The sequence below is a fragment of the Brassica napus genome, chromosome C9 (assembly GCF_020379485.1).
Source record: "Brassica napus cultivar Da-Ae chromosome C9, Da-Ae, whole genome shotgun sequence".
In the NCBI taxonomy this organism is placed as follows: Eukaryota; Viridiplantae; Streptophyta; class Magnoliopsida; order Brassicales; family Brassicaceae; genus Brassica; species Brassica napus.
The window spans coordinates 63,682,856-63,707,061 of record NC_063452.1 but is presented as its reverse complement, the minus strand read 5'-3'; the positions used below and the strand labels follow the sequence as shown (position 1 = coordinate 63,707,061).

Sequence of the window (24,206 nt, the reverse complement as noted above, 5' to 3'; positions counted from 1 at the left end):
GGACCACCGATCCTCATTGTGAGGAACTGAATCTCATTATTTCTGTGTCGCTACTCCACATGCATGACCTGTTTTTTAACTACCGTTATTGGTTATAGACTTATAACTAGGTGCCTATGTTATTAGTTTTTTTCTTTCAAAGCTTCACGTTATTTAGTTATTACGAAGATCCCAGTAGCTGAGGAGACGGCCAACAACAAACTTGAGAAAACCGACAAAGGTGGAGAGCGTTGAAGGTGGTGGGGAGGACGACAATAGCATCAGAGACAGACATGCTCAACAATTGAAAAAAATGTGCTCGTAGATATGAGAAGTTGGACTCCTGGATCTAGCATGACCTATATATATCGAAGCCGTTCGTAACAGTTATGAGACGCTAGCGTTTTTGATGGTGTGCGTAAAGAGAGAGAGATGAAGAGATAGAGGGAGACTAAGAGTTCCATGGATTTGATTGGAGAAGTTTAGACAGTAGCGTCTGTGTATTGGAGCGGAGGCGCATGATTGGGAAAACCATAGGTCTCAGTCGAAGACGAAGAACTAACGACTTGCAGGTTTTTTAGGGCCAGTTTTATGGTTTATTAAGATAGGCTTAGGCTTTAATCAAATGTATAAGCTGATGTAATAGATGGGCTAGCGAGTTTAAAAAATAAGTTCACAAATCAATCAGCAAATAATAGAGAACGTGATTTGTAAATCATTTTATTTATTTATGGGACATTATTAAACCGACCTTCATAAATATATATTAGTTTCGGCCATCAATGTACAAAGTATCATTTAGCTCAGTGGTATAAAAGTTGGTGTTTAGATCTCATTAACCCAGGTTTGAGTCACAGATTTGACATTTTTTCACACTTTTTAAAAATAGGACCCACATATTGCTGACGTGTCGCATCAGGAGTGATGCAACTGCCATATTATAATGTAGATTACACACATGCCACATGCATATATAAAAGACATGTTAATTTCTTCATGTGCATTTTTATATGACGTCTGCAAATCAGATAAATGAATCTCCACAAGTAGACTACATGTTGATGGGAGATCGATCCCAAGGTTTTATATATTAAGATTTGTTGAAACTATTTTACAAGCTTAAGGGCTGAGTAAAAATTAAATATGTGTAAATAGAATTTTACAAACCTATTGAGCTGAGTAAAAAAAACTAACCTAGGGTCCGATTAGAGTTGTGGCTGTCAAGAGTTTGTGGGAATAAACAGTTTCTAAAGTCCATTTTTTACCAATCAAGCTTTTTTGAAAAATATTCATTCTAAAGTTTTCAAAACCCTTTCTTATTTCGCTCTTCTCCTCAGGACCGGCTGATGACCAGGGGCCAGCAGTGCATCCGCCCAGGGCCCATTGTTGGAGGGGGCCCATAATTTTTTCTTTTTTTTTATGTAGTAGTGCAATTTAATTTCTTGTAAACAATACATATATTTTTTTTGAAAAACAAAATTAATAAATAAAAAAATTATAAATATAACTTTATGGAAACAATATCTTATTTATTTTAATTTTTTAAATTTTTTTACCAAATTATAATTAATATTAAAATATTATAATCAACATTAAAAGTAGTTACCTAATGTGAGCTTTTTAGGCATGAGTATATTTCATCAAGACGTTTTCAATGACAATACTATTTTAAAAATCTCAAAATCGTTGATTCTTCGAGGATTCTTACATTGTTGATTAGTTTATGTAAGCGATCTTTAATATATTTTTACTATCCTGTTTTTTGTTTAGAGATCACTGATTTTTTTGGTAGAGTAAAATATTTTTTCGTTTCTAAAACGTCTAAGGATTTTTTTTTTGTTTTCTTGTTTAAGGTATCCATTTCACTTTCAACTTCTTCAATTCATTTTTATGATTCTTAAATCCAGACGTACTTTTCTTTTTACTTAACTTTTAGAAATTAACTTGACTTTGAAGTATAGCCGACTAAAGATGTTATATTTTGAAGGTTTTTGTAGAAGCAAATGATTTCATTCTCAAAAAAAAAAGCTATAAAAAAAGCAAGACTGTTTTATTTTTATGGTTGTGCTTACCTTTTCAAACGAAAACGATTTTATTTTACCTTGTAGCTACAATATCAAAATTTCAATTTCATTGGTTAAGGGTCTTTTTTTTTTTTTTGCCCCAGGGTCCGTAAAAGGTTCGAGCCGGCCCTGCTTCTCCTTTACACTAGTTTTTCTACGGCCACTTCTACGTGACTTTGAGAATAGAAAAAAACATTTTTATCATAAAAATAACTTTTTTTACCTAAAAATAACTTTTTCTTTACCCCATAATAACTAAAACACCTTAATGTAAGTTATATTAATTTTATTTTAAAACTATTTTGATAAATTAATTATTGTTATGTTTTTCTTGTTATTTTGAGATCCATATTAATTTACTTTTTTTTTCATATATGGTTTTTCTTTATTATTTGTATAATTTTATATTTGTAATGGAATATTAAGAATAAAATAACAATTTCTATAACTTTTATTATTATTTTTATCTTTTAAAATAATACTTACCGCTTTAACAACCAAAATCTCTAAAGTCAATGGTCTAAAGCGACAGTCTAAAGCGAAAGACTTTACCAATCGGACCCCTAATGTGATGTAAATGTTGTACTTTATATGGAGAAAGCCCATCACATTTGCAAGTCCATGGGCTGAGTAAAATGATGAAAAAGCCTTTTTACTAAGTTGATGACTAAGCTAAGTCTATTTGGTGACAAATGGCTTAAGCTAAATAAAGTTGGTAACTAATCTAACTTAATGACTAAGCTATCCAACTTAGTGACAAATGGCAAATGCTAAAACTCACTTGGTGTTTAACCTTGATGACTTAGTGACAAATGTCAAAAGCTTAAACAAACTCAATAACACATGTCAAGTTGCTTTATGACTAAGTTTTGTGAATCTATCCTATAAATAAATATCTTACCTCTCTATTGAGGACACACACGCTCATACACTTGAGAACTCACAAATTCATACATAAGTTTCTACATACAAAAGTTCCAGCAATACTTCTAGTCTTTCAAAGTAAGTCTCAAGAGTATAGCGTGGTAATTAGTTCGTTGATTCTGTTTTGAGTGAAGCAAAACAGTCTCACGTGGTTTTATCCTGGGACTCAAAATCGTACAGAAACCGTCTCACCTACGGACGATTTATTGAATTAAGGAAAGTGATCAAATCACGATTCCACATATTCGTCTATTTTCATATCGGTTTTTAAAATGTTTTCCCACTTTATATTATTGTTATCATCACACTTTCATTCATAATTTTCTTAAGTCCTACCAAGATTTAAGATATCTTTTAACATAATACATTTTGTAAATATTTACAAAACTAAAAGCTATATATCTTAATTACTCAATATTAAATGCTGGATATATAAAAATGTTGGATATAATATTTATCTAAATAGGCTTTGATATAACGATTTGTCAAAATAACTTCACAAGTAAAAAATGTGTTGCTCTTGCCTAATGGTCAGACCTGCTTATGGTTTACTCATCCGGTGGCAAACAAATTGCAAACTTAATAAAAAACAATCGTTAACATAAATTATAATCATGGAGTAGTCATATTCTAGCTTCTAGGAGATTCCCTCAAGTATTTTCCCTTGATCTCGTAAGAGATTCCGATCTGAACAAAACATTGAAATATCGACATCACACGTGGTTACAATACCTATCGATCAAATGATTTCTCTAAAAATCCATATAATTAAGTATTTTAGTAATTAACAAATATGACCAGCATTATCAATCGATGAGCTGCCCGAATTTTAATTATTTCATTATTTTGATCCCTTTAAGTATAATAAAAAAATGACAAACCAAAAAATTGTTTTTCTTTCCTCAGGGGGAAAAAGGTTATAAAAGCAGAGCCCAAATCGACTTATCATAACTACAAACACACATCTTTCTCTCTTCTATATTCTTCTTTGGCTTCGAACTTTCACTTTTTGTTTCACTTTTCGACCGGCAAAAGACCACTAGCATGGGTCATGAATGGTACACTTTCTATCTTAGTTAAAACCATGATTAACCAGAGGTTTTTAGAGTGGGATTCTTAGCGGAAATTAACAAACTGTTTCTTAACTTTTAACTAAAAAAGTTAAGAACCGGTTCTTAAAGTACTTATTTAAGAACCGGTTCTTAGCTTTTTTAGTTAAAAGTTAAGAAACAGTTTTTTAACTTCCGCTAAAAAACTCTATCATAAGAACCCTGGGTTTATCATTCTCTAATTTCGGATAGTTTCAACACTTATTATTCGTACATACACTAAGTAAAACGTTTATAGCTAGTGCATTTTATTTTGTTATATTATACAGTATATATCATGAACGTCTTAAAAACATAGCTGATTCAGATTCGCTTGTTAGTCCACTATACCTATTTTCAGCGTTAATATATCGTTATTGTGAAAACAATGTTTAGTTGTATTATTCCAGTGTTCCGATTATTAAGAGCAAACGTCCATAATTACACAGCATGTTTTTAGCGCACTGATCATGATTAATTGATGTGAGAGTTTGAATGCATGCAAAATATATCGCATTGTATTTTTGATGTGTGGCTAATAGAGAATTTATAAATATGTAGTATCGATGCATCGAAGGAGTTTAAATTTGGTGAGGATGTCAAAAGTGGAGTGACTGAGATTGTTCTTGTTCGCCATGGAGAAACCACTTGGAATGCTGCTGGAAGAATCCAGGGACAAATAGAGTCAGACCTTAACGAAGTTGGGCTAAAGCAGGCTGTAGCAGTTAAGATCAATTCCTTTCACGTCTTTCTCCTTCGATATTATATTATATTTTATTGACACCAATTCTCTTTTGTTTAAATAATCATTAGATCGCTGAGAGATTGGGGAAAGAGGAGAGACCCGTAGCTGTGTATTCATCTGACCTCAAGCGAGCCAAAGACACTGCTCTGATGATCGCAGAAGCTTGTTTTTGTCCCGAGGTCTGTAAAATATCTTTATCGATCCTATATAAGAAAAATCATATAACATGAGTTTAAATTTAGAAAATTCCTTTTTAAAAGAAATTCAATAGTATTCACATGTTTGTTTTTAAAAACACCAAAAACATTTTTCAGTATTCCAAAATTTTAGGAGTTGTGATTATATGGTGTAATTAAAATATGCTTATACAGGTGACTGAAGTACCTGACTTAAAGGAGAGGCATGTGGGTAGTCTTCAAGGGTTGTACTGGAAAGAAGGAGCAGAGAAAGAACCTGAAGCTTACTCTGCTTTCTTTTCTTCCCAAAATGACCTCGAGATTCCTGTAAGCCTAATTCATATTTGATCTCTCATCATTTTTATATTCATATATATTCATTTGCTTAACTATATCTTACATTAAATGCATGGTCTTATTTCTAACGCATGTCTATCATACAAATCAATAGGGAGGAGGAGAGAGCTTTGACCAACTTTGCGAGAGATCCATGAATGCTCTTGAGCAAATTGCCAAGAAGCACAAAGGAGAGAGAGTGATAGTGGTGACTCATGGAGGAGTGTTAAGGGCAATTTACTTGATGATCACAAAAGCTTCATCAGCTGGAAAACTACTTAATGCTTCGGTGAATGTTGTTCACTTCCATGAGGAGAAATGGATCATTGATTCTTGGAGCGATGTCTCGCATCTCTCCTCCGTTGGATTTCTGCAACGTGGTTTTGATGGAGACTCCAAGCCCTAGAGAACTATCATCTTCCCCATTGTTTCTGTCGATCGAGAATGGTCTTCATCTATCCATTCTATAATGTACTTCTTTGATGTTTTCTGATTGTCTTTTTTTTTTCCTTTGCTAAGATGTGTTTCCGATTATGAGATCGATGTCCTTCTGTTTACAAGTTTATATCTTCTTGTAATTTGCAATAATCGATTGATAAAGATCTTTAAATTCCCAAACTTTTAGATAAATAGTCATTACACACACACTTTGCTATAGTAGAGAACTCTACTTATTTCATAAACTAACTTTAACTATTATCACTTGTCCATGTCTCTACTTTATATAATAGACTTCTTTTACAAGCAAAACGACAACTCGATCTGTAAAAATGACATTTAATGACTTGTACTTTAAAATGGTAGATTTAAACAAGAAGATATATATGTTCCAAAAAAAAAAAAAAAAAAAAAAAAAAAACAAGAAGATATATATATTTTTTTTAATCAAAACTCCCTGTGATCTTTGATCTTTCCGGCAAGTGTCGTCTCACACCTGTTCAGATTGGTGCTTGTGTTCCCTCCTTTTTGGGTGCTGGTCTCGTGATTTTTGCCAACTGACAATAAGTTGTTGCTCTTATCTTATCAAAAACGAGAGAGGGAGAGAGCTAGACAACGGGAATGATACAGTAGAGAGATAAGAGAGAAGATGGCTTTTAGAACAACTTTAAGGTCGTTTCATATCCCAAAGGCTTCTTTAAGAGCTCAAGTCCATTTCAGCCACACACTCATCATCTCAACCCACACCTTGTTACGTGGCTTTTCGTAAATTCACATATATTTAGTATCAAACACCAAACCTCTCAAAGTTGACCAAAAAAATAAACAGTGTGAATCTATTCCAAAATGATATCGATATGTACATTTTAGTTTATAACGTCACGAATATCCATTGAAAAACGTATATATCAAAGTTATTTCTTTTTATTCTATCCATAAATAACAACATTTCAAAACATACATAAATGAATTATATAATCCTTTTTTGGCAACGAATTATATAATCCTATTTTTTGTCACCATCTCTCAACTACCAAAAAAAATTACAGTTATTTTACCCGCGTGTTCATGTCTCACAATCCGGTTTAACGACCAAATTTGCCGTATCAAACCGGTTAAAGCACTAGAAAATGGCGGTCCCAGATTCCCGACCGTTACCACTCAAAAACACTTGTATTTTTCCTCGGAAAGAAAATTCGATATTGTGCACTTACTACGATCACTGATATATTATTCCCAAAATACCCTTAGTGATTCTTGTGAAAACGAATAAATACGAAAACAGAGAGAAAATGAAAGAAAGAAAGAAGAGGCTCCAGTAAGCTCTCATCACTCATCTGTTATCTTCCTCTTCCTCTTACTTCATCCTTTTATTTTTTTCCTCCATTTATCTTATTTATTATATTGGTTTTAATGTTTAAACCCATTTATCTTATTTTCCACACACACGCCTCTCATTCCTCCTTACAATGGCGATGAAATCTCTTTCCCCTGTCCCTAAGCTTCTTCTCTCCACAACACCAAGCTCTGTTCTCTCTTCCGACAAGAACTTCTTCTTCGTCGACTTCGTCGGACTTTACTGCAAGTCCAAGAGAACCAGACGCAGACTTCGTGGAGACTCTTCCTCCTCTACCTCACGCGCCTCTCCTCTCTCTCGTCTCTCCTCTGTTCGTGCCGTCATCGACTTAGAACGCGTCCATGACAAAGATCTCGCTTCTCCTTCCTACTTAAAACCTCAGGTACGTTCCTTCACTGAGATCTAGATGATGATGATACGTTTCTTTGAGAATCTAAGTTTCTTGTTGTTATGTTTTAGGTTGCTAACTTGGAAGATATATTGTCCGAGAGAGGAGCTTGTGGTGTCGGGTTTATAGCAAACTTAGATAACATTCCTTCACATGGAGTCGTCAAGGATGCTCTTATTGCTCTCGGGTGTATGGAACATCGTGGAGGGTGTGGAGCTGACAATGATTCTGGTGATGGCTCTGGTCTTATGTCTTCCATCCCTTGGGACTTCTTTAACGTGTGGGCCAAGGAACAGGGCCTTGCTCCCTTTGATAAGTTGCATACTGGTGTTGGAATGATCTTTCTTCCACAAGAAGATACCTTCATGCAAGAAGCCAAACAAGGTGAATCCTATACCTCTAATCAATTTTCAAGAAATCGCTAGGCGGTGGGTAGTTGCCTTATAGAAGATTATTGTTTAGGTGGATGCTACACCAATCTTTTGAACGAGATTAAAAAAATCATTTTGTTCAGACCACAATTTAACGATTTTTATAACATTATTATTTTATAGTAGATGGAGACAATATGTTACTGAAGTATTTTATTTTTTTGTAGTTATTGAAAATATATTTGAGAAAGAAGGCTTAGAGGTTCTTGGGTGGAGAGATGTTCCTGTGAATGCTCCCATAGTTGGTAAGAACGCTAGAGAGACAATGCCTAACATACAGCAAGTGTTTGTGAAGATAGCAAAGGATGATAGTACTGATGACATTGAAAGGGAGCTTTACATCTGTCGGAAGTTGATTGAAAGAGCAGTGGCTGCTGAGACTTGGGGAACTGAACTCTATTTTTGTTCACTGTCCAATCAAACTATAGTGTACAAGGGCATGCTTAGATCTGAAGCTCTTGGACTGTTTTATCTAGACCTTCAGAATGAGTTGTACACGTCTCCCTTTGCTATTTATCATAGAAGGTACAGCACAAACACTAGTCCCAGGTGGCCTCTTGCTCAGCCTATGAGGTTTCTTGGACATAACGGGGAGATCAACACCATACAGGTTCGACTAGCTTCTAGACATTTTTTAACTTTGCAACGAAGTGTCTTAGTTGAAGGAAATTCTTTGTTTGAATTTTGCAGGGGAACTTAAACTGGATGCAGTCTAGAGAAGCTTCTTTGAAGTCTTCTGTTTGGAATGGCCGTGAAAATGAGATTCGTCCATTTGGTAATCCCAGAGGTTCAGACTCTGCCAACCTTGATAGTGCTGCGGAAGTAAGTGGTGTTGTCTTCTTGTGTATAGTGTATTTTTCAATGTTAAAAATCCTCTAAAATTGCTATGAGAATCATGTATTAGGTAGTATATTAACTCGCCACTTATTTGAATAATATCTGGCAGATATTAATAAGAAGTGGCAGAACACCAGAGGAGGCTCTAATGATTCTTGTCCCTGAGGCATACAAAAACCATCCAACTTTATCTATCAAATATCCTGAGGTAACGTTCATCTTCTACTTATTTTTTCTTCTACTTATCAAATATCTTGATCTTGCACACTTATTATATATGCAACACCTTTGTCTCCTTTGCTTGCATCCTGTAATAATATCTCTGTTGTTTTGTTAGTAGCACATTTGGTTTAACATCCCTGCATGGCAAGCTGTTTTATTATCTCTTCATGAGATTGAAGTTTTTTTTTTTGGCACTGCAGGTTCTAGACTTTTATGACTACTACAAAGGACAAATGGAGGCTTGGGATGGTCCTGCATTACTATTGTTCAGGTAAATCATTTCAGGACTGGCCATACTTAACCTTCTTATCACCTTTGGGTCGAGTCACTGCATTGTTGTTGTTTGCCTGTTGGGTAAGAGCTCAGGCTTCTACTCCTTGGAGTTTCTCCATTATTATTTTCGGCTTCTCCTCAGGTTTATCTGACACTTGTTACTTGAACTCGTCACTTAGTGATGGAAAAACAGTTGGGGCTTGTCTTGACCGCAATGGCCTTCGTCCTGCTCGTTATTGGAGGACTAGTGACAATTTCGTCTATGTTGCATCTGAGGTATTTCATATGTCCATTAACCTATACAAGTAAAAATGCACTTTATGGTGACTACAACCTTGTTTTTTCCTAAGTTATTGACTTATTTACTTACTGAGAAACTTATCTTATGACGCTCATGTTTAGGTCGGAGTAGTACCAGTTGATGAGGCGAAAGTCACCATGAAAGGGCGTCTAGGACCTGGAATGATGATTGCTGCTGACCTAGTGAATGGCCAGGTTGGTACATGGCCAATACAAATCCTCCTTACTCTTTTTGAACATATTCTTACAGTTTCTTTAGCTGACATAAACCCCACCAAATTACAGGTATATGAGAACACAGAGGTCAAGAAGCGAGTATCTTCACTGAATCCATACGGAAAGTGGATCAAAGAAAACCTCCGGTTCTTGAAGCCTGTCAATTTCAAATCCTCAACTGTCATGGAAAATGAAGAAATCTTAAGAACCCAACAGTAAGAAAAAACTCATGAAACTTTCATCTTTTTGTTTCTTTTACCATTCAGAAGCTAGTCCTTATACAAATCACATCTTACCAGGGCATTTGGTTACTCAAGTGAGGATGTGCAAATGGTCATTGAGTCTATGGCCTCCCAAGGAAAGGAACCAACCTTCTGCATGGGTGATGATATTCCACTGGCAGGACTGTCTCAAAGGCCACACATGCTTTACGATTACTTCAAGCAAAGATTTGCTCAGGTTACAAACCCTGCCATTGATCCCCTTAGGGAAGGCTTGGTTATGTCTCTTGAAGTAAACATCGGCAAACGTGGGAACATACTGGAGCTTGGGCCTGAGAACGCCTCCCAGGTCATTCTTTCAAACCCTGTGTTGAACGAAGGAGGGATTGAAGAGTTGATGAAGGATACATACTTGAAACCCAAGGTTCTGTCCACGTTTTTCGATATAAGAAAAGGTGTTGAAGGCTCCTTGCAAAAGGCTCTTTATTATCTTTGTGAAGCAGCTGATGATGCTGTCCGGAGTGGCTCTCAGCTGCTTATACTTTCAGACCGAACCGATAGCCTGGTAAATTGTAATACACTTTCTTCACTTATGATGTTACACTTTCTGCTAATAATCAATCTTGGCTCTTTCAGGAACCGACCCGGCCTGCAATTCCTATAATGTTAGCCGTTGGAGCTGTTCATCAACATCTTATTCAGAATGGCTTGAGGATGTCAGCTTCCATTGTTGCTGATACGGCTCAGTGCTTCAGCACACATCAGTTTGCTTGTTTGATTGGATATGGTGCAAGGTTAGTCTCTTTGGTCTTATTCTGAATATTTCTAAATATGTCTTTGTTTCTTTGCCTAAGACTATGCTTTGTGAAATTTTTCCCACAGTGCTGTATGCCCATACTTGGCACTGGAGACATGTAGACAATGGCGTTTAAGTAACAAAACTGTGGCCTTAATGCGTAACGGTAAAATTCCCACTGTAACCATTGAACAAGCTCAGAAGAATTATACCAAGGTGAGTATTTCAGTACACATCTTGTAGTTGTTTTAACGTTATATAATGGATTCTGATTTTTTCACAATGGTTTAATTTGCAGGCGGTTAATGCAGGGCTTCTTAAAATCTTGTCCAAGATGGGCATCTCATTGCTTTCAAGGTTCCATTTAATATTTTATTACCTGTGACTTATGTTATGTTCATTTTCTACAACTTCTGACTAAACATTTTTCTTTTACAGTTATTGTGGTGCTCAGATTTTTGAGATATATGGTTTGGGGCAGGATGTTGTTGATCTTGCATTCACTGGTAGTGTGTCTAAAATCAGTGGACTCACCTTTGATGAGGTGAGGAATACATCACAGTGACTTTTTTAATTACTTTACTGATCAAATCAACATTGCTTCAAAGAAAATGCTAATCTGCTTGCAGTTGGCAAGGGAGACACTGTCTTTCTGGGTGAAGGCCTTTTCTGAGGATACAACTAAGAGACTAGAAAACTTCGGGTTCATTCAATTTAGACCTGGAGGTAATATGCTGTATGGATACAACTTGTAGTATGTTCTATGCATTTTCATTTGCACAACTCTTGTTGTTCTTTTTAGGTGAGTATCATTCAAACAACCCGGAGATGTCAAAGTTGCTCCACAAGGCCGTCCGTGAAAAGAGTGAAACTGCATATGCTGTCTATCAACAGCATCTCGCTAACCGACCTGTTAATGTGAGTACTATATAGTTAAGTCTTTATAAAGCTTGATGAAGTTCACTTACCTTACTTTCTCCTATAGGTCCTACGTGATCTACTTGAGTTCAAGAGTGACCGTGCACCCATCCCAGTGGGGAAAGTAGAGCCTGCTGTCTCTATAGTTCAGAGATTCTGTACTGGTGGAATGTCACTTGGTGCTATCTCAAGAGAAACTCATGAAGCTATTGCTATTGCCATGAATAGGATTGGTGGCAAATCAAACTCTGGAGAAGGTGGAGAGGTAAGTATATATTCAAATGGCACATCTTTTCTAGTAAAAAAAATCAAAATCTAATTTGTATCTCTTTGTAGGATCCTATCCGTTGGAAGCCGCTTACGGATGTGGTTGATGGATACTCACCAACACTACCACATCTCAAAGGTCTTCAAAATGGGGACATTGCAACAAGTGCTATCAAGCAGGTCATATTCTCATCTTCTACTTCAAAGAACTACTTATAAAACCTTCATCTAATGCATTTTGTATTGTCTCAGGTTGCTTCAGGGCGTTTTGGAGTCACACCAACGTTCTTGGTGAATGCAGATCAGCTGGAGATCAAAGTTGCACAAGGTGCTAAGCCTGGGGAAGGTGGTCAGCTTCCTGGAAAGAAAGTCAGTGCTTATATAGCAAGGCTAAGAAGCTCTAAGCCTGGTGTTCCTCTTATATCTCCACCTCCTCACCATGACATTTACTCCATAGAGGATCTCGCTCAGCTGATCTTTGATCTGCATCAGGTGATCAATATTTTTTTAAAGAATTTAATAAACAGTTGAGACAAACAATCCATATAATGTAATTTCCACCTGAACAAACAGATCAATCCAAATGCAAAAGTATCAGTCAAGCTGGTAGCAGAAGCTGGAATTGGAACAGTTGCTTCTGGTGTTGCAAAGGGTAACGCTGATATTATCCAGGTATCAACTTGAATATCAAGTAGAACTGCCTCTTCTTGATCTCATGTTGCAAAGAAGTTTCATTGTTCCTTTTGATATGATCCTCAGATATCAGGGCATGATGGTGGAACTGGTGCTAGTCCAATAAGCTCCATTAAACACGCTGGTGGTCCATGGGAGCTTGGACTAACTGAAACTAACCAAGTAAACCTTTTGTTGACCATGTGAATACACACCAATTCCTTTTGGAGGCTTAGATAAAAACTCATTTCTTCTACTTCTCTTTTGCAGACTCTTATTGAGAATGGGCTTAGGGAGAGAGTCATTTTAAGAGTAGATGGAGGCTTAAAGAGTGGTGTTGATGTACTAATGGCTGCAGCAATGGGTGCTGATGAATACGGATTTGGTTCTTTGGCAATGATTGCTACTGGCTGTGTCATGGCTCGTATTTGCCACACTAACAACTGCCCAGTAGGTGTTGCAAGTCAGGTAAAGATCGCCTAAAACTTTCCTTGGCTTCTTATTCATCTTCTCATGAGTTTCACTGACGCTTTCTGAATGGTCACAGAGAGAAGAACTGCGTGCAAGATTCCCCGGTGTGCCTGGTGATCTAGTCAACTACTTCTTATACGTAGCAGAAGAGGTTAGTCATCTCAATCACTAAAACTTCTCCCGTCACTAATCTCATCTAAAAGGAGAATCTCTTCTCGGCAGGTGAGAGGCATCTTGGCTCAGTTAGGATACAGCAAGTTAGATGACATCATTGGACGAACCGAGTTACTGAAACCACGAGACATTTCGCTAGTGAAAACTCAGCATCTCGACCTGAGCTACCTTCTCTCGGTATCAACTAGACTCTACCTCTAGCGAAACTCAACAAGCTTGCTATAACTTTTCTAATTTTCTTCACTCTTTTCAGTCTGTTGGAGTACCTTCAATGAGCAGTACTGAGATCAGAAAGCAGGAGGTTCACACAAACGGACCTGTTCTCGATGATGATATTCTTGACGATCCATTGGTAATAGGACTCTTTCAATTTATCACTATGTTCTAGTTGCTAACAGTTTTTTTAATCTCTCTCCAGGTGAAAGATGCTATAGAGAACGAAAAAGTGGTTGATAAAACCGTAAAGATATGCAACATAGACCGTGCTGCTTGTGGTCGCGTTGCTGGTGTCATCGCAAAGAAATATGGAGACACTGGTTTTGCTGGACAAGTGAACCTAACGTGAGAAACAAGATAACTAAAACTTTCTGTATAAACCCTACATGTCTAAACTCTTGTCTTGTCTGCAGCTTCCTTGGGAGTGCGGGACAGTCCTTTGGATGCTTCTTGATTCCCGGTATGAACATCAGACTCGTAGGAGAGGCCAATGACTACGTAGGAAAGGTAAAACTATCATTCTATCGATCGAAAACATCAGTTTCTTGCATCACAAGTTAGCAAATCAGCTAAGTGTTTGGTTCTTTTTTTTTTTGAAGGGAATGGCTGGTGGGGAGATAGTAGTAACTCCTGTGGATAAAATTGGGTTTGTGCCTGAGGAAGCAACCATAGTTGGGAACACTTGCTTGTACGGTGCAACGGGGGGTCAGATATTCGCTAGAGGCAAAGCTGGGGAGAGGTTTGCGGTTAGAAACTCACTCGCTGAGGCAGTGGTTGAAGGCACTGGGGACCATTGCTGTGAGTACATGACTGGTGGCTGTGTCGTCGTGCTTGGAAAGTGAGTAAATAACTCAAAACTGGTCGATGAGTTTGCAGATAAACTTTGTAAACTGACATTGTTTTCACATTGAAACAGGGTGGGAAGAAATGTAGCTGCAGGTATGACAGGAGGGTTAGCTTACCTTCTTGATGAAGACGACACTCTTCTTCCAAAGGTTTCTTTCTTTGTATCCATTTCTTGTTTACATTCTTTCTTTGGACATTTTGTCTGAACAAACTAATGTTACAGATTAACCGAGAGATAGTGAAGATCCAGAGAGTAACTGCACCTGCAGGGGAGTTGCAGCTGAAGAGCTTAATCGAAGCCCATGTGGTAAGTCCTTAGACCAGCTTCAAGAAGAGTGACTTCGTCTTTGATGGCTTCATTCATATATAAATAAACCTCACTCTTTTGTTTTTTTTTTTTTGGTAAAAAAGGAAAAAACTGGAAGCAGCAAAGGAGAGACGATCCTGAAGGAATGGGAAAAGTATCTACCTCTCTTCTGGCAGCTGGTTCCACCGAGCGAGGAAGACACTCCTGAAGCTTCTGCTGCTTATGTAAGAACAGCCACCGGTGAAGTCACATTCCAATCGGCATAGAGGAGAGGTCATCATCAAACACCATTCAAACATGTTGCAGTTGGAAACAGAAGGATTGATACATCAATGGTGTCATTCATAGATCATCAATGTGTGGAGACAATATTCTTAATTGTCCTGTGATCTTTAACAGTACCATCATGATTGCTATAGATGTACAGTTTATTCAGTTAAATAAATGAATTCAACTGCCATGAAAAATTCCATAAATTTGCATATTATATTATCTTCATTAAATAAAAGTTTGTAGTATTTTAATTCACAACCAAACTGGCAGCTCAGACCATCCATAGACACAGAGAGGGCGTTTCTGGAGGAAAATATATCATTGATGTATCTCACCATAGAATCTAACATAGTCTGGTACATATTACATATGTAATATAATTCTATATAGTGCGTATATTAATAAGAATAGTTTCAGAAAGTCAATAACTAATGAGTCTTGATGAAGAACCAAACATAAGCAACCAACCCCCCTTCTCCAGGAACGGTTATAGAGTACCCGCCAATTCCCATGACCGGATTTTAAAAATCAAGATCGAGACAATCACCACTGCAACTGGTTCTTTAGCATTCCCAAATGTATGAATTGAGAAATTTCAGAAATTAGAGTAAACGGATTAAAGGAAATAATATAGAGATTGTGATTTTTTACACAATATAAACTGACAAAACAAAAAGAAAGGACATTAAGATCCTAATTAATATTGGAAAAATAAATATATACTATCATTTCCGAAATGATTTTCCGCATTCCTTATATATATTATATATAATTTATGTATTCTTTTTAATATTTATATTATGAAGAAAAAATTTGTATGTAAAAGCGTTTATAACTTAATTTTATTGCTAAATATTTTTAATGTATGGAAAATAATTTATTTTAATGGTATTTAAATTGATAATGTATATATTTATAAAATTATTATGACCTAGGGCCGGTTTATTAGGAGGGACAAGCGGTGCGACCGTCCCGTACCCAAACATGTGTTCCCTATAATAAATAAAATTGAAAAGGACCTCAAATTATTTGATATGTATATAGTTTTATTTTCATTATAAAATATACAAAATATTATTGACTAAATCTTAAAAATATTTTAAACTCTGCATATAAATTTTAGAGAGTATAAATTTTGTTTTTGTCCAAGGTCCCTATGAGTGTTGAGCAGGCCCTGTAGCCACCACCTGTCAAGAAGATGAAAGTGTCTCCGTCGTCTGGGTTATGCTCGCTGCCAGATGACGTGGCAGTTACTTGCCTGGCTCAGATCTCGGGATTTGACCTAGCGGCCTTAGCTACCGCCTCAAAGAGCCACCGCGCTCTCGTATCTTCCCCTGAGCTCTCGGAACTGAGACGGCGGATGGGTTGCACCGAGACGTGTCTCTACGTATGCATGCGCATCTCTGGTGGTAACCCACGTTGGTTCGTCCTCAACCCTCACCATCGCCGCCTGAACCCTAACCAGGCTCCGGAGTCATCCTCTTTCGTGGCGGTGGACGGAGGCATCTATGTCTTGGGCGGACTCATAAACTGCCGTCTCACTAGTGATGTCTGGTTCCTCGACTGTTTCTATCACACGTGGAACCGTGTCCCGTCGATGAAGAGGCCTCGTGTTTATGCATCCGCGAACCTCGTCGACGGGAAGATATACGTTTGTGGTGGGTGTAGAGAGGAAGCTGATTCCACAAACTGGGCAGAGGTTTTCGATCTACAGACTCAAACTTGGGGTACCTGGTTTCTCCCCAAGATAAAAAGCAGGATCTGGCATAGTGTGGTGATCGAGGAGGAGAAGAAGGTTTACGGGGTTGACGTGGAGGGTGATAGCTTCCACTTGTTGCCAAGTAAGCGTATGTTTTTTTGGAGACCAGACCTAAGAAGAGACTTTTTTTCACGAAACAAGGACGATTGTTGTGCTATAGGGAAGCTTTTATTCTGTCGTGCTCCTTTCGAGACGATACTGTGGTGTGATCCTGATGAGTTGCGTTGGAAGCAAGTCAAGGGTTTGGAAGAGCATTGTGATAATATTGATATATGCAGACTCTGCACCAACTCTGCTGGTAACATTGTCATCTTCTGGATCAGCTCTCTTGTTCGTCAGACTTGGCTTTGTTCTGCCGAGATTTCCTTAAGGAGGAAAGGAGGCGAGATTTGGGGTAAGGTCGAATGGTCCGATACTGTCTTCAAACTTGATGATATTCTCTCATCTGGTTTTAAAGTCTTATACTCTGCTTCTGTTCTTGTTTCTCCTAAATGAATCAGTTGTTTTCATTATCGTTGGTCTCTTATTGAACTCAGTTATATTGGCTTTAATTGGTGTTTTTTTCCTTCTTAAAGCTGGTTTGTATCATTAAAAGAACAACCACTGGATCGAGTTTCAGACAGAACTATACTCTTTTTGTTTCATTTTAATTATCGTTTTTGACTTGGACACAAATAATTAAGAAAATATTTAATTTTGTATATTTATTAAACAAAAACATCATTACCAATACACTTAACCACATTTCAACTAATAGAAATATAGAATGAAATATGAAATCAATAAATTTTGCATTGAAATTATTAAACAACACTTATTTTAAAACCAAAATTTTACTCTCCAACGACTACAAAAGTGTAACAGAGGAACCGAGGAAGTATAGGACCTGAGCAAATACATAAAGCCCCAAAAAAAATAAAAAAACAGAGCTGGTATATCATGGAAGACATGTGTCTTCAACTAGAGGTGAACTAGAACTTGACTTCTTCACCAGTGTCTCTGTTTCCTTAGCTTTCATTCCAGTACGACTTTTGTTGCCATTCACAACATATAAGTATTGAGTATTGTTTGATCTTTTCTAGAAGGTGACCATTGGTTAAGGGGGGGGGGTAACTTGAGTTCTTTTGCAAAATAATGTACGGTGAGCTAATAGATTAAACAGCGAATATGGCAGCCCATCATAGACAGAGGGGGGTTGTGTTGAGATGAACAACAATGGCTTCCAATCATAGAATCTAACATAGTCTGATACATATAATTCTATATAGCGCGTATATTAATAAGAATAGTTACAAAAAAAAATCACTAATTAATGAGTCTTGATAAAAAAAAAAAAACAGATGAAGAACCAAACATAGGGAGTGTGAAGCGCTATGTTGCTGGAACTGAATAGTTCATCTGAATCTGCGTTTTGTCTCTCCGTAAGCAACCACCCCAAGAACCGTTATAGAGTACCCGCCAATTCCCATAACAGTAACCGGGTTTTGAAAGATCAAGATCGATATCACCACTGCAACTGCTCCTTTAGCATTTCCAAGAACCTGCATTAGTTGTGAAAACACAAATCAACATTAATATCTCTCGGGTGAGAACAAGATGATAAGATGCGATAAGGTACCTGGAGAGTGAGGGCGCTTGTGTGTTTTGTAACTAGAAAATTCAACAGATTGGCTGAATAAGCCATTACGGAGTTAACCAGGAGAAGTATCCACATGTACTGATGCTGCTTTGCAAGGGTCAAGGTCAGGCTGATCACGTCTGGTTCCATAACTAGCGTCACTGGAAGAAGAGCAACGACAGCTATAGGTGACATGTACAGCATCAAATTCATCGAGTTCAATTTTTCCCTGCGTGTGAAAAAAGAAAAAGCAGAGATAATTATAAATAAATGCGCTATCAATTGTTGATAACAGATTTAAATTAAAGATCTTAAAACCTGATATACAACATCCTACCTAACTAATCATTACATCTCTTGTTTTAGGTAAGAAAAGTTTCCTGATTAGATCATTTAACTACTTGCCGAATGTAAAAACTCAACAGGATAATGATTTACCCTTCTGAAGAAAGTAAGATGCCTTGAAGAACAGATTTAAAGGCTCTTGCTGCAGTAGCACTAATGCACATTATGAAACCAAACCAGTGAAACCCTGGTTCACCCTGCAAATAGAAAAACGCTGATTAGATCAATGATCAGACAACAACAATAAAAACACTAAGAACCGAGATCAAAGATCAGACAACTAAAAACAAAACAAGGATATAATATAACCACTTGATAAGCTCCTAGAAACTAAAATGACAGACAGTAGAAAAAGATATCACCTTGCAGGTGAAAGAAGGAGATCCCAAAATCTAGACCTGATTAAACCATAAAAGGCTGAAGCTTTATAGATAACACAAGACTCAGCTTTTCAAGATCCCATTTCAATGTTTTAGCCTTTCACAGAACATATACAATCTCTTTAAAGCTATCATCTTTCTACGGATCCAGAACTGTAAATCCTAAACAATGGCATTATTACTATTATTAACAGAATCGAAAACAGAGGAAAAATAAAAGAAAGATAAAAGCTTTACCCCACTAGCAATGACAACGCCAGCAACGACAGGGACAAGAGCACCATAGGTAACCCAAGCCTCCCTCTTAAGGGTCATGAGATACGCGAAGAGCGCGGTGAAAAACGGCGTCGTAGCACCGACGGCTTGATTGAAAGAAACAGGGAGGTAACGGAGCGAGATGTTGCCGCCGACGACGGAGGCGCAGAAGACGACGCTGAGAGTGGCGACCTTGAGGAACTGGGAGCGAGATTTGAGGTGCTGGAGAGGGACGAGCTTGAGGAAGACGATGGAGATGTAGCTGAGGATGGCGCAAGCGGACATGTGGCACATCGTGAGGAAGATGGGGAACTTGAATCCGTAGTTGGAGAGGAGGAACTTGTTGAGGAGGAGGACGCCGATGTTGGAGGAGTACCATGAGATGATGAGGGTCGATATGAAGAGGGTCTGCTTCTTTGATGAGGAGGAAGACGACATTGTTAATGTTGTGTTCTTCTTCTTCTTCTTCTTCTTCTTCCTCGGCGAGATCGAGATCCGTTGAGAGAAAGAAAGAGAGAGAGAGAGAGAAACAAGATAAATCAGGTCCTCACTTGGAGCATGGAACGGCAAGGACAAAAGCCTTTAGTTTTTGTCTTTCTTTTATCTTTTTGTCGCAACTTTAAATTATTTCTGCTGAATATGTAAATTGCTTTTTTCATTTATGTAACGTAGTAATCAATCATATTGTATATTTTTCGTTTTAATATTATTAGACTTGCGTATACTGCACAGAATAATATTTATCAATGTTCAAAAAATGACGGTAATCACATGCTTCTTCGTAGAAAACTAAATATTATACAGATTATTTAGGATCTAAGCGAAGTCTAGAAATTAACAAATTATTAACTTATTTATAAATATTTTATATTTCTATTAGATATTATAATTTTGATTTAATCATAAAATTATATTGATGAATTATATAAATTATTTATAAAAAATAATTAAAATATATAATTTCTAGATTTGTATTAATATTATTATTTAATTTGTATTAAATTGTATTTAGACTATAATGGATTTGCCGCCTATGCATTTTTACTTCAAAAATTAATTTTTAAAATATTAATATTTATTTTATTTTATTTTTTTGAACGACGAAATATTAATATTTATCTATTCCAAGTCAAAAATCGACCAGACAAATTTTAGTTTTGGTTTAGTTTAGATTGAATTGGTTAGACAATTTTTTGCTCGAATTGATTTTGATTTGGTGATTTTATATCAATTTAAATTGATGGCTATAGACATATAGTAGTACTTAAGATCTTAGTTCAATGTATGATTTGTCGAAGAAGATCAAATCAGTTTATCTAAAAATAATTCGAAATAGATTAACAGAAAAACAAACGAACTTGTAATATCATTACCAAATTAGATTGATTCTAGTTTCTAAACCGAACTCTTTAATAAACCTCTAATCTGATTGTCGGTCAGATCCGATCCCAATGGCATAACTTGTAAATACTTGGGAACAAGAGACGAAATGACAAGAGTTGTCCTCATCTGTTTGACAAAGCTAAAGAAGGTCAAACCTCTTCTTCTTCGATCTCTTTTAATCAATCAAAAAAAAAAGTTCGGTTTCTTTCTCAAACCCTTTCCAGCGATGTCAGGTTACCCTCCGACGAGCCAAGGCTACGGTTACGGCTACGGCGGTGGGAATCAACCTCCCCCTCCTCAGCCACCTTACTCCTCCACCGGAAACAATCCTCCGACGAGCCAAGGTCACGGTTACAGCTACGGCGGCGGAAACAATCCTCCGTACGGATCATCATCTCCTTACGCTGTCCCCTACGGCGCGTCGAAGCCCCAATCCTCGTCTGCTCCTTCTGCTCCACCGTACGCTCCTTCTCCTCCTCCTCCAGGGGACTTCAACCCGCCGAATGAGAAGCCTTTCGGCGGCGGCTACGGAGCTTCGCCGCCGTCTGGACCTTACGGTGCTGCTCCTCCCCGTCCGGGAGGATACGGAGCTGCTCCGCCGCATTCCGAATACGGCGGTTACGGCGCTGCGCCGCGTCCTTACGGCGGATACGGAGCTGCTGCTCCGCCGTCGGGGGTTCCTGAATACGGCGGTTACGGTGGTGCTCCGCCTCGTCCAGGAGGATACGGAGGCTATCCTTCTCCTCAGGGGTCTTCTTACGGAAGCCCCTTCGCTTCTCTGGTTCCGTCGGGTTTTGCTCCGGGGACGGATCCGAACATAGTGGCTTGCTTCCAGGCTGCGGATCAGGACGGAAGTGGGTTCATCGATGACAAGGAGCTTCAAGGGGCTTTATCGTCTTACCAGCAGAGGTTCAGCATGAGAACTGTTCATCTTCTTATGTATCTGTTCACCAACACCAACGCCATGAAGATAGGTAACGTTTCTCTAATTATCCATCTCTATGATATGTTATTATTCAGTGTTCTGTTCATTTCATCTTATGTGTGTGTGTGTTTTTTTTTTGAAATAATTCATCTTATGTGTTTTAGGTTCGGCAATAATCGAATTTCTATTCTTACTAATTGGATGATTTCGTTAAACTACGTGCAAGAGAGTTTTTTTTTGGTTTTTCATTATTATAGTTCTAGTTGAGATCATATAAATAATCAATCAAGTTGCATTCTTGCTAGGCTGGTTTTGAATTGGTGTTCTGTAATGACGTATGGCAATCTCTGTGTGTTATAGGACCTAAGGAGTTTACTGCACTTTTCTACAGTCTTCAGAACTGGAGGGTAAGTTTTGAGTTTTTTTTTTATCGTTTTATTATGATTTAGTAGGATAGGAAGATTGGTTTGTGAAGTTGACACACATGTGATTTGGTTCAGTCCATCTTTGAGAGGTCTGATAAGGACAGGAGCGGGAGAATAGATGTGAGTGAGCTGAGAGATGCGCTTTTGAGCCTCGGGTTTTCAGTTTCTCCTGTTATTTTGGATCTTCTTGTTTCCAAATTCGACAAAAGCGGTGGCAAGAACAGGGCCATTGAATATGACAATTTCATTGAGTACGTTCTTCGTTGCATACCCTCTCTTCTTTTAGCCTTGATTGATTTGATTTGTTGCTAGCTATTCATTCTGCTTTGTGTTTATGATGCAGGTGCTGTCTCACTGTTAAGGTATACCTATCATTTACTTTGTTCCTCATAGATTAGTTGTTCTTTGATTTGTCTTCCTGATCATCAACTGCAGATTCTTTATGACTTGTTTTGATTTATTTTGATGATGAAAATTTGCAGGGATTAACAGAGAAGTTCAAGGAGAAGGACACAGGATACTCAGGCTCTGCTACTTTCACTTACGAATCCTTCATGCTCACTGTCCTCCCCTTCCTCATCGCATAACGGATGAACCCCTTTACACATTTTCACATCTTCTTATGTTGTTGTTGTATGTTTGTCGCTGGTGTGGATGCTTTTGTTACAAGTTACTTTTCCGGTTTGGTTGGATTCCAGAGTTCAAAACAAGTGTAAAAACAAAATAAAAAAATCAATCAACTCATTGTTATGATTGTGTATTATTACATTTTGGTGTATAAAAGTTTCAAACAACTCATGTTATGGCTGAGTATTACATCTTGTTTGTTGTTAATACATAATAACTACATATACTGTATATATTAACAGCTGGGAAGATGACTATGTTACAAAGCGCCCTAACGCCCATTCCCTCTCACGCGATGACTTGTTTCAAGCTGCCCAAATCCCTGACGAAGAAAATCCAGTCGGCATTGACAAGATTCTGGAGGGACAGTAGTGACGGAGTTCGTAAAATCGCTTGGGTCTCATGGGATTCCATGGTGAAACCAAAAGGAAAAGGAGGATTTGGATTCCGAGATTTTGAATGTTTTAATGATGCGTTTTTGGCAAAACTAGGATGGAGAATTTTAAATCAGCCCGAGGGACTCATGAGCAGAGTGCTGAAAGGCAAGTCTTGCTGCGATGAGGGCTTTCTCACTGTCACATGTCGGGCTACCGCATCGCATGGATGGAGAAGTGTGTTGATAGGCAGAGATTTAATCGTAAGGAATGCTGGATGGGCCATTGGAAACGGAGAGTCAGTAAAGGTATGGAGCGACCCATGGCTGAGCTTAACCTCTCAAGAGAGACCGATAGGACCTGTGGCTGAAGCGCTCCAAGATACCAAAGTTGCAGAGCTCATTGACCACAACACAGGAGAATGGGATAGAGAAAAGATCCAACTGATAGCTCCCTTCGTGGAAGAGAAGATACTCCTCATCAAACCAAGCAAGTCTGGGGCTCCGGATAAACTTATATGGCTTCGTACTCTCACTGGGGAGTATACTACAAAATCAGGATACCAAACGGGACTCGAAGACAATCATATAATACCGGCACCCCCTGCGCTGCCTGCTGATTTTGATTGGCAAAGAGGGGTTTGGAACCTACATACAGCTCCGAAAGTCAAACTTTTCCTTTGGAAAGTGATGAACCGAGCTATACCAGTTGGAGAACAACTTCTCCACCGCAACATTGATGTTGACCCCAAGTGTATTAGATGCGGAAAGACTGAATCTATCAATCATTTCCTACTCCACTGCACCTTCGCTAAAAAGGCATGGGAACTAGCCCCTTTCAAACACAGCTTTGATTCGAGTGGATTAATAGATTTAGCAAATGGCTGGCCGCTGCTATGCACGCTGGATACTCTCCCCCCCCCACGGGACTAGTCCTCGGCCGTTTGGCCCCCTGGATCTTATGGACTCTTTGGAACGCGAGGAACACACTGATTTTTAACAAAAAACAGAGCACCCCAGAAGAAACATTAACTAAAGCGATAACAACTGCAAAGGAATGGACCAATGCACAGAGCAAGGCATCTCAATCATCACGAGCCTCCCTCTCCCCCCTGTTGACCATAACAGCGGACACTTCCTCTGTGCAATCGGATGGCGCTTGGAATGGAGCTACACAGACAG

General features: G+C 38.0%; 5 protein-coding genes across 6 annotated transcripts; 4 read left to right on the top strand and 1 right to left on the bottom strand.

Moving 5' to 3' along the window:
- The first annotated feature begins 2,973 nt into the window (after positions 1-2,973).
- LOC106369988 (metal-independent phosphoserine phosphatase-like) lies at positions 2,974-5,950 on the top strand. Of its 2 annotated transcripts, XM_048768855.1 has the most exons (6): positions 2,974-3,044; positions 3,873-4,024; positions 4,616-4,778; positions 4,868-4,978; positions 5,171-5,302; positions 5,427-5,950. In XM_048768855.1, the coding sequence occupies exons 2-6, from the start codon at positions 4,011-4,013 to the stop codon at positions 5,715-5,717; spliced, it is 711 nt and encodes a 236-aa protein (XP_048624812.1). In that variant the 5' UTR covers positions 2,974-3,044; positions 3,873-4,010; the 3' UTR covers positions 5,718-5,950. The 2 variants fall into 2 exon arrangements, with proteins under 2 accessions (XP_048624812.1, XP_048624811.1); XM_048768854.1 differs by lacking the exon at positions 2,974-3,044 and having other exon boundaries at positions 3,479-4,024.
- A 1,098-nt stretch (positions 5,951-7,048) lies between these two features.
- On the top strand, positions 7,049-15,121 carry LOC125593008 (ferredoxin-dependent glutamate synthase 1, chloroplastic/mitochondrial-like). Its single transcript, XM_048768853.1, has 31 exons — positions 7,049-7,488; positions 7,566-7,878; positions 8,093-8,535; positions 8,616-8,747; positions 8,872-8,970; positions 9,185-9,255; positions 9,437-9,533; positions 9,660-9,752; positions 9,843-9,988; positions 10,073-10,559; positions 10,631-10,788; positions 10,877-11,006; positions 11,089-11,147; positions 11,229-11,334; positions 11,420-11,516; positions 11,593-11,708; positions 11,776-11,973; positions 12,045-12,155; positions 12,228-12,467; positions 12,549-12,647; positions 12,735-12,830; positions 12,918-13,115; positions 13,195-13,269; positions 13,341-13,469; positions 13,546-13,644; positions 13,711-13,853; positions 13,922-14,015; positions 14,108-14,346; positions 14,425-14,503; positions 14,578-14,661; positions 14,766-15,121. Exons 1-31 carry the CDS (start codon positions 7,219-7,221, stop codon positions 14,925-14,927), a joined length of 4,863 nt encoding a protein of 1,620 aa, XP_048624810.1. The 5' UTR covers positions 7,049-7,218; the 3' UTR covers positions 14,928-15,121.
- A 985-nt stretch (positions 15,122-16,106) lies between these two features.
- On the top strand, positions 16,107-17,806 carry LOC106370017 (F-box/kelch-repeat protein At4g39560-like). The gene has a single exon (XM_048768780.1). The coding sequence runs from the start codon at positions 16,133-16,135 to the stop codon at positions 17,186-17,188; it is 1,056 nt and encodes a 351-aa protein (XP_048624737.1). The 5' UTR covers positions 16,107-16,132; the 3' UTR covers positions 17,189-17,806.
- Positions 17,807-17,893: 87 nt separating this feature from the next.
- Positions 17,894-19,877, bottom strand: LOC106372674 (UDP-URONIC ACID TRANSPORTER 1). The gene is made up of 4 exons (XM_013812941.3): positions 19,274-19,877; positions 18,750-18,853; positions 18,312-18,540; positions 17,894-18,234 (listed from the first exon to the last, which is right to left on the bottom strand). The coding sequence occupies exons 1-4, from the start codon at positions 19,727-19,729 to the stop codon at positions 18,088-18,090; spliced, it is 936 nt and encodes a 311-aa protein (XP_013668395.2). The 5' UTR covers positions 19,730-19,877; the 3' UTR covers positions 17,894-18,087.
- Positions 19,878-20,794: 917 nt separating this feature from the next.
- Positions 20,795-22,822, top strand: LOC125592879 (probable calcium-binding protein CML50). The gene is made up of 5 exons (XM_048768455.1): positions 20,795-21,648; positions 21,960-22,006; positions 22,100-22,275; positions 22,368-22,386; positions 22,507-22,822. The coding sequence occupies exons 1-5, from the start codon at positions 20,901-20,903 to the stop codon at positions 22,609-22,611; spliced, it is 1,095 nt and encodes a 364-aa protein (XP_048624412.1). The 5' UTR covers positions 20,795-20,900; the 3' UTR covers positions 22,612-22,822.
- Positions 22,823-24,206: the final 1,384 nt, after the last annotated feature.

Excerpts from the sequence above, each read along its gene's own strand:
- LOC106369988 (XM_048768855.1), top strand. Across the intron at positions 4,779-4,867 it reads GGCTAAAGCAGGCTGTAGCA|ATCGCTGAGAGATTGGGGAA; the intron begins GTTAAGATCAAT and ends AATAATCATTAG. Across the intron at positions 4,979-5,170 it reads AAGCTTGTTTTTGTCCCGAG|GTGACTGAAGTACCTGACTT; the intron begins GTCTGTAAAATA and ends ATGCTTATACAG.
- LOC106372674 (XM_013812941.3), bottom strand. The coding sequence starts at position 19,729 with ATGTCGTCTTCCTCCTCATCAAAGAAGCAGACCCTCTTCATATCGACC. Across the intron at positions 18,854-19,273 it reads GCGTTGTCATTGCTAGTGGG|GGTGAACCAGGGTTTCACTG; the intron begins GTAAAGCTTTTA and ends TTCTATTTGCAG. Across the intron at positions 18,541-18,749 it reads ATCTTACTTTCTTCAGAAGG|GGAAAAATTGAACTCGATGA; the intron begins GTAAATCATTAT and ends TTTCACACGCAG.
- LOC125593008 (XM_048768853.1), top strand. The coding sequence starts at position 7,219 with ATGGCGATGAAATCTCTTTCCCCTGTCCCTAAGCTTCTTCTCTCCACA. Across the intron at positions 9,989-10,072 it reads GAAATCTTAAGAACCCAACA|GGCATTTGGTTACTCAAGTG; the intron begins GTAAGAAAAAAC and ends ACATCTTACCAG. Across the intron at positions 11,335-11,419 it reads GTGGACTCACCTTTGATGAG|TTGGCAAGGGAGACACTGTC; the intron begins GTGAGGAATACA and ends ATCTGCTTGCAG.
- LOC106370017 (XM_048768780.1), top strand. The coding sequence starts at position 16,133 with ATGAAAGTGTCTCCGTCGTCTGGGTTATGCTCGCTGCCAGATGACGTG.
- LOC125592879 (XM_048768455.1), top strand. The coding sequence starts at position 20,901 with ATGTCAGGTTACCCTCCGACGAGCCAAGGCTACGGTTACGGCTACGGC. Across the intron at positions 21,649-21,959 it reads CACCAACGCCATGAAGATAG|GACCTAAGGAGTTTACTGCA; the intron begins GTAACGTTTCTC and ends TGTGTGTTATAG. Across the intron at positions 22,007-22,099 it reads ACAGTCTTCAGAACTGGAGG|TCCATCTTTGAGAGGTCTGA; the intron begins GTAAGTTTTGAG and ends GATTTGGTTCAG.